Source organism: Asparagus officinalis, chromosome 7 (genome assembly GCF_001876935.1).
Source record: "Asparagus officinalis chromosome 7, Aspof.V1, whole genome shotgun sequence".
Lineage (NCBI taxonomy): Eukaryota > Viridiplantae > Streptophyta > Magnoliopsida > Asparagales > Asparagaceae > Asparagus > Asparagus officinalis.
The window spans coordinates 61,462,226-61,472,397 of NC_033800.1; the positions used below are offsets into that span (position 1 = coordinate 61,462,226).

At 37.3% G+C, this 10,172-nt stretch overlaps 2 protein-coding genes across 2 annotated transcripts; one reads left to right on the top strand and one right to left on the bottom strand.

The window, feature by feature from the left end:
- On the top strand, window positions 1,824-3,016 carry LOC109848780 (protein MIZU-KUSSEI 1-like). Its single transcript, XM_020418450.1, has one exon. The coding sequence runs from the start codon at window positions 1,962-1,964 to the stop codon at window positions 2,862-2,864; it is 903 nt and encodes a 300-aa protein (XP_020274039.1). The 5' UTR covers window positions 1,824-1,961; the 3' UTR covers window positions 2,865-3,016.
- On the bottom strand, window positions 3,484-9,169 carry LOC109848779. The gene is made up of 5 exons (XM_020418449.1): window positions 9,052-9,169; window positions 8,540-8,723; window positions 5,404-6,961; window positions 4,667-4,833; window positions 3,484-3,883 (listed from the first exon to the last, which is right to left on the bottom strand). The coding sequence occupies exons 2-5, from the start codon at window positions 8,677-8,679 to the stop codon at window positions 3,775-3,777; spliced, it is 1,974 nt and encodes a 657-aa protein (XP_020274038.1). The 5' UTR covers window positions 8,680-8,723; window positions 9,052-9,169; the 3' UTR covers window positions 3,484-3,774.

Genomic DNA, 10,172 nt, shown 5'->3' on the forward strand with positions numbered 1-10,172 from the left:
GTAGGGGCTTTTCTCATAAACACTCAAGGTTAAAGGAGTTTTCTAATAAAGCCTAAAAGTTAAAGGGATTTTTTATAATAATAGGGGGTCTTCTAATATTTTCAAAGTTAAGAGGGGTTTTCCAATAATCGTCCAAAGTTAACGAGGTTTTCCTGATATTTATCCAAAAAAGTACATGTACACTTTTTGTGGTCTAAAAAAGGACAAATTTTGAAAATAGACCTATTTACAAAATTAATTGTAAATTTCGACCCATTTTCAACTTATTTATCCAAATCGACCCAGTTTTAGCCATCTGGCTGAAACTTGGTCGATTTTGATCAAAAACTGTCCGAAACTTTACGGAACTTCAAGTCCCATGAAGTTTAACAGTCAACTACTTAAGCTGCGTAACTTCATGGGACTTTAACTTAAAATTTGTTTACGTACATAAAACTTTACGGGACTTGAAGTCCCCTGAAGTCTCTAGCCCATTTTCCAGAGAAGTTGCTCTCTAGAAAACGCGGAGGCCGGAAATTCTACTCAAACTTCACGAGACTTCAAGTCCCGTGAAGTTTTTTTCTAGTAAAAAATTTCACGGAACTTTAAGTCCCGTGAAAGAATTGTATCTCTTACTTAAATGTCATTAGAGTCTGCTAAACTTCACGGGACATGAAGTCCCGTGAAGTTTCATATTTTTTTTTTCAAAACCGATGGCTAAAACTGAGTCGGTTTTGATAAATAAGTTGAAAAGAAGTCGAAAGTTACAATTAGTTTCGTAAATGAGTGGGTTTTCAAAATTTGTCATCTAAAAAAATTACAACAACTATATCTTTAGGTAGGGTACAACATTAACGAAATTACAACAACTATATCTTGGGGTGGGGTACAAAATCACACAGTTGAATAGGTTCGTTTTTATCCGTTTATAGCATGGGGGGAAAATACATGTTCACCTACAATGACAAATCATAATAATACTAGTTCTTGAAAGGATAGGTCAAGGACAGCTATAGTTTTTTTATGTGCAGTAATTTGTAATGCACGATGAGCCTCACACGTATCAGCCGCACATGTTTGTATTTAGTTAAACTAACCTATGATTGTACTTATATTATATGGGAAAATTATAATTACGTCACTTCAGCAAACTTATTACCGGCTTGAAGCACAAGTGTTATCAATCTTAATTAATATCCTAAACCAGAAAACTACGTGATGTTTGAAACTATATTATAAAATGAGCAAAGCAATTTTGTCAAGTTTGAATGCAAGTCTGTTAAATAAACTATTAATAAAAAATTTAAAAAAAATAAATAAAGATTGCCGTCATGTACAGAGGCTTACATGGAGGAGGAGAGCAAGAACACAAGGCATTTCATTTTCTACTAAACGCATCACATTTTGTATTATATATATATATATATAACAGCAAACATAATTGAATCTTGCAATTAAATATGACACGGTTTGATCACAAGACATACTTGGCACTATTGGAAAGGTTCAACTCAAATTCAATTCAATTTAATTAGTCATGATAGTCATCTTATAATTAAGAACAAAAAAAATAAGATGATTAGTTTAAAAATTAAGAGCACAAATCCCTCGCAAAGTATAAATAAGTGGACCTAAATCAAGTTGGTAAAGGGCGGTTCCGGTCTCCTAAAAATAATTATTAATCTCCAAAAAAAAAAAAAGGAAAAACCAATAATTAACCTCCCTTTCTTTCTCTCTATGAAATATTATAATGTAACAGCAACAAATTTTAAGGGACGTGACATCTTATATATACTATTAAGCAACTGTGATCATTAGAACTCCATTGTTATCTCTCCCTCGATTCCTTAGTTGTGCTTGCACTCGTCCAAACACAATCATTCCCTTGTGCCCTCTTTGTCAACATTTCCTCTTCTTTTATCAAGCCACAACACCATCAATTGTCTTCGCACAAAACATAAGTACTCCCAATATCACTAAATATGTCTCCTATAATTGTAGCATTGCACCACAATGACATTCCGAGGCAAAACTCTGGCGACATTTCTTCACCAAAAACCCTGATGCTCACAAGCAACACCTCCAAAATGACCACGGTCTCCTCTTCATCCGAAATCGACGATACCTTCTCTCTTCCTCTCGTCGCTCGAAACTGGCGATCGCAAGCTTCGACGCTCAAGCTCGTGTTCAATCCGATATCGACCATCGTCTCGGCTTTCCGCTCCTTCTTTCCTACCCTCCAGTCCCTACTCATCCCTTCTTGTCACTGGACTCCCGTCACGCCAAACAAATCAAAATCCGTTACTACCCCTCGCGGCAGCCGCAAGAAAAGGCCGCTGACGGGCACGTTTTTCGGCCAGAAGAAGTGCAGGGTGAGCCTTGCAGTTCAAGAGACGCCGCGATCAGAGCCAGCCCTGCTACTAGAACTGGCTACCAACACTAGCCATTTAGTTAAGGAGATGGCTTCAGGAACTGTGAGAATTCTGCTGGAGTGCGAAAAGACGGGTAACGGAACCGCGAAAAGAGCTTTGTGGGATGAGCCAGTCTGGACTATGTACTGTAACGGGCATAAGCTCGGGTATGCGGTTTCAAGGGAGTGCACGGAGTCTGATCTGCACGTGCTCAGCACGGTGCAGAGCGTGTCGGTTGGGGCCGGGGTTATGCCACCAGCGTTAATGTTGCCGGCCCCAAAACAGAAGCATCGGGATTGTGCTCAGCCCACAGCGGGTAAAGAGATTATGTACATGAGAGCCAAGTTTGACAGGGTGATTGGGGGCAAGGACTCTGAAGCTTTCTACATGATTAATCCTGATTGTAACAGTGGGGGTGCAGGTAAGTTCAATGGTGGGGGGCCTGAGCTCAGTATCTTTCTGCTCAGGATTTGAACCTGTATTTTGCGGGCCGTAGGGTAATTAGTTGCTCCTGATAGGAGACTGAGCACGGGCTAGTCTTGTTTTAAGTTAATTGATCGCAGTATGATGCATATTTTGTACAACACCTGGAATTAGTTATCAATGTATGATATGGATGAAATGAAAACAACCCTGAAAATCTGCACCATATGATTTATCGCAAATCGGAAAGCTACAGACTTCAAAGAAGACAGAAGAACAAAAGGGGGCTGAACGACACTCAAGTACCAAATTAACCAAACCAATTTAGCCGAAGGAAATTGCTATACCAGCCTTCATCAGATTCATTGCTAGATCAAGAAGCTTTACTCAAGAGGACCATAACCTGAATTTTAAGACACAGATCCACTAAGCAGCAGATAAATTTGCTGGTGTTTTGTTTTACACAAGGGCATCTCAAGCATCTCAGGGCATAAAATTCACAATAACATGGAAATCCTGCTAGTATTCAGTAACTAAAAGCTTAGTCATTTATGTTCTCTAAGGACCTACTTGGTCCAGTAATACGTCGAAAAGTTAATAGCGAATCTATTTTTGCATCAATGTTCGGCATCAAGAAGTATCAGACTAGCCGTTTAGTTCACCCAACATGTCACCAAGATACGCTAGTTTTACTATATAGCTCAAATAAGAAACCTTTTAGCATCTTCACAACACTAATGCATGCACCTCCAGCATGATCAATACCCAAATATCAATTTCAAATCCTCAGCAAACACAGCTCACACTGATTTACACAAAAGATCAGACATAAAAAAGGGGAAAAAGTAGTGCTTCAATTGCACGAGAAACTCAACTTGCCAATCGACCTGGACCATGATCAATTTTGATCACATCAATCATTTTGGCTCGACAGGTTCCTAAATGTTATTGCCTCAAGACTTTATTCCGTCCAAAATTTAGCAACAGCATTAAGCAAAGATTTAATTGCTGCCCAAATGGAGCTTGTGTCTGCTGTCTCAGGCTTCTCGCTGCCATCATTCTGTGCGATGCTGCAATGAATAAAACACATGTAGGAGGATGAAAATTTAAAATAGTGAACAAAGCGGACATATAAAACAGAATAAACAAAGGTTCTGATGGAGTTTGGAGATAATAGCACAACAATGTCTGACAACAAAATTAAATAGTTCTCAAGCCATATAATAACAAGTCACTAACGGCTCTCCATACAGAAGGCTAAACTTTTAATAGAAAGAGAAAACTACCTAAGAAATTTGCTTCAGCAATGACAAACAAGAAAGCCTACGCTCTGAAAGTAATAGAGTTTGTAACATATTTGTTCATGCGGAAAAATGATAAGAAAGGCTGTTTATTTATTTATTGGGATATTTTATTTAAAATATGAATGTTTGAAATAGTTTTGTTTTGTTCCTTGACTTTTATAAAACATGAAGATTTTCTGAGATTGCCAAAAAAAAATGAAATGGAAGAGAAGAACAGTAGCAAAATGGTAATACTAGACAACTTTTTGTTATTTTCCTTCTGTGGATGTCTAGTCAAATATAAATTTACTGTATAATAATCAAATTGCCGCTGCCACTTGAAAGGGTATGCATTATTTACAGTGGATGGATATATTAAATAACTGAATCGATCAAGCCAGCTGGCTACTTCTTCCTTTCAGTACTGTGGTCTTTTACTCAATGATGAAGTAACAAACTTTCTTAAATAGATAACTAGGTATCGCAGCATTAATTACTCCAAATATTGTTCACTAAGCTTGTCACAATCACCAAATTTCAGGTTTCTTTAATTATAGTTCATATTAATACCTCCCAGAGTTTTTAGCACTTCCAATGTTGCTCAGATCTCGCTCATGCTCAGGCTTTACTTCAGAGCATCTTATACTTTTGACGCTAGGCTGAATTGGCTCACCGGATGCACTTTCAGTGTTGGTGAGAGCATTCTTGAAATCATTAGACGGAAGCAAGGAGTTTACCTGCATAAAATGTCATGAAAATTATTCAACTCATAATCTTTACTTGTAACATGTGAAATTGTTATACAGAAATAAAGACTGATTAATGAAAAAACAATTGCAAGAAAAACGAGCATGGACAGAGAATTAATTGATATGCCGAAATCAATGGTATTTCCTCCTCCAATTTCAGTCGAAAAAGACTGAAATAGATTAGGATATAAAGCTGTGTTAGTGTTGTTATTCTTCTATAGAAAAACCAAATATCCTGCCTTTAGGTGTTCATGAACCTACAAAATAATAATTTCTCCTCCCCCTTCAGCAATGTACTGACTTCAGGGATTTGCAATCTGATCCAGAACAAAAATCTCTAGGAGAAATGGACAAGAATTTATGCGCACCTTCAATAAATGCACGTGCAACTCTTTGAATTATGCAATTATTATTTACTCGTACATCTTAAAGAAATACTTCATAAGATGGTATCACAAACAACTTTCAACACATGCAAAGATAAAAATTAACTACCAAGTAACATAAAAGATGTAAACTCAAACCAAATATACAGCAGGCTATGGTATTGAAACTTACCAAAAGTCCCCTACCTCCCAATGCAGGGGACTCTAAGTTCTGTTGTATGGATCCATTCATTTTGGTTGATACTTCATCAATATCAGCAGACATTAGTGTTCCTGTCATTTCTGGCATGCCTGCTACAGTATCTTTTTCAAATGAAAGTTGTCTACAGGGGTTTGCATCTGATATTTCATCAGCGACAATGGATGATAGCGTTTCTGTTGTTTCTGACTTGTTTATGACAGAACCTTTTTCAAATGGCATGAATGCTACACTCACTTCATCAGAATCAGACGTTTTTGGTACCTCAAGGGAAGTTGTCATGCCTATTGAATTCTGAGATTTACCTGGATTGCTAGTCACGGCATCAGCTGATGATAGTGGACGATCTTCTCCACCACTAAGAGAAGCACAAGCTGTTAGTGGATCTGGACAAATACTGGTTCTGAAGAAGTTATCTGACAGTGGAAGAGAACTGCTTGGTGATGGAGAATCAATTGATCCTGTCATACCAATTTTGGAATCAAACATGGGATGAGTCATAGATGCCACCTTTTCAGAAATTTCTGGACTGTGAACTTGAACTTCAGCATGTGTTTGTTCAGAAACCTCTACATTATCATTTTCTGACCCTGATCGTTTGCCAAGGTTGTCATCCTTACAACTCTCCAACATTCCATTTAAAAGAGAACCATTGGAAATCCCATGGTATTGTTCGCTATCACTGCTATATTGGATTAGTGGAGAAGTCACAGAACCGGCTAGACTCTCAACCTTTCCAGAATTTTCTGAGCTGTGAACTTGAACTTCTCCACGTGTTTGTTCAGAAACTCCTAACTTCTCATACATCACCCCAGATAGTCTGCTAAGGTTGGGTTCCTCATAACTTAAATTCTCCAGCTTCTCATTGATATATGTACCATTAAAATTTTCATGGTATTCTTCACCATCCAGGTCAGATTCAGACTGGAGAGGAGTCGTAGACACAGTTTCATACGAGGGAACCAGTTTCTCAAACTTACTGGAATTTTCTGGACTGAAAACTGAAACTTCAGCGTGTGTTTTTTCATAAACTCCCAACTTTTCATCTCTTACCCCTGATAGTTCACCAATGTTGGATACCACATTACTCGCATTCTCCAACTTCTCATTTGGATAACCAGTAGAAATCACATGGTCTTGTTCACCATCCAGAACTTGTGATACAAAAGTAATATTTGGATCAGTTTCCATATATTCTTGGTTGACAGACTTCTCTATTTCGATAATTTCTGAACTCGTCCTTTTCTCATCATTAGACAAAGAAAAACTCTCTCCTTGTTCTTGGTTGACTGCAAGATTGATAGTTGATATAGACAATGGTGCGGATGTGTCCATGGCAAAAGAGTCTCCTGTCATTTCTTCGGGGCCATATTCAAGATTTAGTGCTTTGGAAGTTGAGTTTCCGGGACATAGAACTCTGTTCTCCTGAATGATCTCTCTCACAATTTCCCGTACAATATAAAAGGATCCACCAACTTCCTTGTGTGTTAGATTAAGTGATGGGAATTTTCCATTGTTCAAACTTTGGTACCTGAATGAAATTTTGTTCAAGTTAAATAATCAAAAATATTCAACAAAGTACCTTCATACAGAATCTTATAATGTTTCTGAGAGATTTAAACAGTACATGAAGCAAATATTTGAAGTTTTTCTTGATACAGTCCCCCAAATCTTTCATATTTTGACATTAGTCCCCCAAATCTTCCTATTTTGTATTAGCCCCAAATCTGTAAGTATTTTGAAATAAATCCCCTCAAATCTTCATATTTTGAAATAAGCCCCCCAAACCTTATTAGTGTTATGAAATTAGACCCTCTAGTTAACACCAGGTTGAAAGATCTGTGGGACCAGTTTCAAATAACTTAAAGGATTTGGAGGACTAATTTCAAAATATAAAGCTTTAGGGGCCTAATTTTAGAATATTTAAAGCTTTGGGTGACTATTTCAACATATGAAGATATGAGAGGCTAATGTCAAAATATGAAAGATTTGAGGGACTAATATCGGAAAAACCCATATTTCAAAGAAATCAAATCATGTGATCCATGAAAGCCATTCATTTCATCATCTTGAATTGGCATCTACTCTTATGAAGTATATGGGCACCAAATTGAATGGACCTCTATATGTTAAAATTACTAAAATGCTAGGGATTATTTTTAAATAAAAATAAAAATTTTGGATGGCTTTCTACCATCATCCATATGGACAATTACAATGAATAAAATTCTAAGTGCAATAAGAAAAGTGCTAGATTTGTTTACATGTATGCTATAGGTGCATTGGTGCCTTAGCAACTTCTAACAAGAATTACTATTTAATTTATTAACATAGGGTCTGTAATCTAATTATTTAAATTACAAGAACCTTAACAGCTTGCTTAAACAAAGGACTATCCACTGCCCCTGCACAGGATAAAAGGCTATAATATATGACCATGAAATCTAAAGATCATGATAAAAAATTAGATGATAGATATCGATTCTGGTCAAACCAAATAACAAATATATACAATCTCTTGTTCTATTATAAATCAACTTACCTTGACTAGAGATCTTTCCCAGCATTTGAAGCAAATATTCTCCCTCCAAGAACTAATACATGTCCAAAATACTCTATCACTCTCTCCCTCTTATTCATTTAGCTATTTTTCTGTAAACAAGTTTTTATAAAGAACCTGTGAACCAACTTTTTTTTGGGAGATAAAACTTGCTGACAAACTTCGCCACAAACCTATGATCTTACTTTGGGTCTGAAACAAATGTGACAGGATGCCTCTCATTTAGCATTGACAGAAGACATTAAACTAAATCATTCATATCATAAAGTATGATGCAAATTATCAAAACTCGGATAGATTGGTTCAGACAATTAAGCATGACCCAAATACAACTATTCAACAATTAAGCACCATAAGGAATTGGCACTATGCAGATAAATATGAAATCATAAAATATACAAGAAGGTACAGAGTGAATACTAAGTTCACAGTATTCTGCATGCACCTTTATACAATTTACGCATTATGCAATACATTTCGAAAGAAAACACAAAACAGATTAGAAGCCTATGAAACCTCGCTGGCATAGGAAAATTGCGAGTCGCTTACTTCTTTACAAAGGACTCAACCATCGTTTTCCTCTCCTCTTTTGTTCGTCTACTCCGTGGCTTCTTGTCGCCAGAATCACTGCTACTGCATCTAGCTATACCAAATGTTCTCCCAGCCCAGCTACAATGTACGGACTGCATTTTTTTAATAGAAACTCACGGCTCCCTTCTCCTTCGAAATTGAGCTGAACCAAACAAATTGCGTTGATTACTGCTCGAGGCAATGATTATGAAATTGAATAACAAAAACAACAACAACAACACAACTCCATTTCTTGTAAAAATTCTTCATAAGATTCGTAAATGCAACAAAAATAACGAAAAATTCGAAACAAAAGGATAGAACTAACAAATGTCTGAAAAAATTATGATTTTGCCTTAAGTGGGAGAAGAAAAGCAAGAGACTGACCCAGAGAATCAACGGAAAAAAAAAAGAGTTTGGTACGGGATTTTTCTCAAAATTATCAACTGGGATGGAAAATTGATAGACAAATAAGATTAAAGAAAAAGTACCTTGGATCGTCTCGATGGCAGCGCGATGAGGGGAGATCGGTGCGCTTGGGTTTAGGGTTTCAAGAATTTAGCGGGGGGTTCTCCGAGTGAGCGCGCTCCTGCACTTAGTTCGTTTGGTCCTGTGTATTAACCGGGTTCGACTCCTTTAGGGTCAGTTTGGTTCGATAAAAAGACAAGTAAATCAAAGAAAATGTAATCTATTTTCTATAATAGATTCTTTTTTTTTTTGTATTTGGTTCACTTCTTAAAAGAAAAAAAAAGATGAGATAAGATGAGTTGTCATAATATTATTTGATGATGTGGGTGATTTTTAAAGAAATAAATTATAAGAAATGTTTCGAGGTTGTTTGGTTGGCTAAAAAAAAAGAAAATTAATTATAAGAAATCTATTTTTTATAGGAAAAATTGCTTCAAGGCCTCAAAATTGAAAAAACAATGTGCAACAGCCCCCTGTACTTTTTCTAATATGTTTTGGCCCCAATTACACTTTCCAAGATGTGTTCAGCCCTATTTATACTTCCCAATAAAAAAAATTTCAAAAAACCCCAAATTACCCCTCTTCTTCTCCTCCTCCTCCTCCTTCTCTGTCTGTCCTTTTTTCCATGGAGACAACAACCTCCTTCTCTCCTCTTTGGTAACGAGGGTCTTCTAGGGTAGGGGGAAGGTGATGGGGATAAAAGGAGGGAAGACGAGGTGGTGCTGAAACCGACGACGGCGGCGGCGGCGGAGACCCTGTTTACACTTCGTCAACTTCCTCGACTTCGACCTCTACGCCCTCGAACTCACTGTCGTCCACTCCAACTCCCACCTCCGCAAGCTCCTCATCTCCACCTCCCCCAAATCCGTCGTCATCGTCGAGGACGTCGACTGCTCCCTCGACCTCTCCAACCACAAGAAACCCCTCTAGCCCGAAACCGACGGTGGCGACAACGACTCGCCTGACCCCACGAGCAAATTTCTTGCTGTGACAATAAAGGCAGATAAGGATGACACCATGTCAACTTCTTATAAGGGAGACTTGTTTTTTTGCTTTAATGTTGATGATTTTCCTGAGATTGCTATCTTACCTCCACTTCTAGAAGGAAATGAATGGTTCTATTTAGTTGATACTTCTCTTCCAT

Coding starts and splice junctions, on each gene's coding strand:
- LOC109848780 (XM_020418450.1), top strand. CDS start 1,962: ATGTCTCCTATAATTGTAGCATTGCACCACAATGACATTCCGAGGCAA.
- LOC109848779 (XM_020418449.1), bottom strand. CDS start 8,679: ATGCAGTCCGTACATTGTAGCTGGGCTGGGAGAACATTTGGTATAGCT. Junction 6,962..8,539: donor GTTGAGTCCTTTGTAAAGAA/GTAAGCGACTCG, acceptor AATTTCATTCAG/GTACCAAAGTTTGAACAATG. Junction 3,884..4,666: donor AGTGCTAAAAACTCTGGGAG/GTATTAATATGA, acceptor TATTCATTGCAG/CATCGCACAGAATGATGGCA.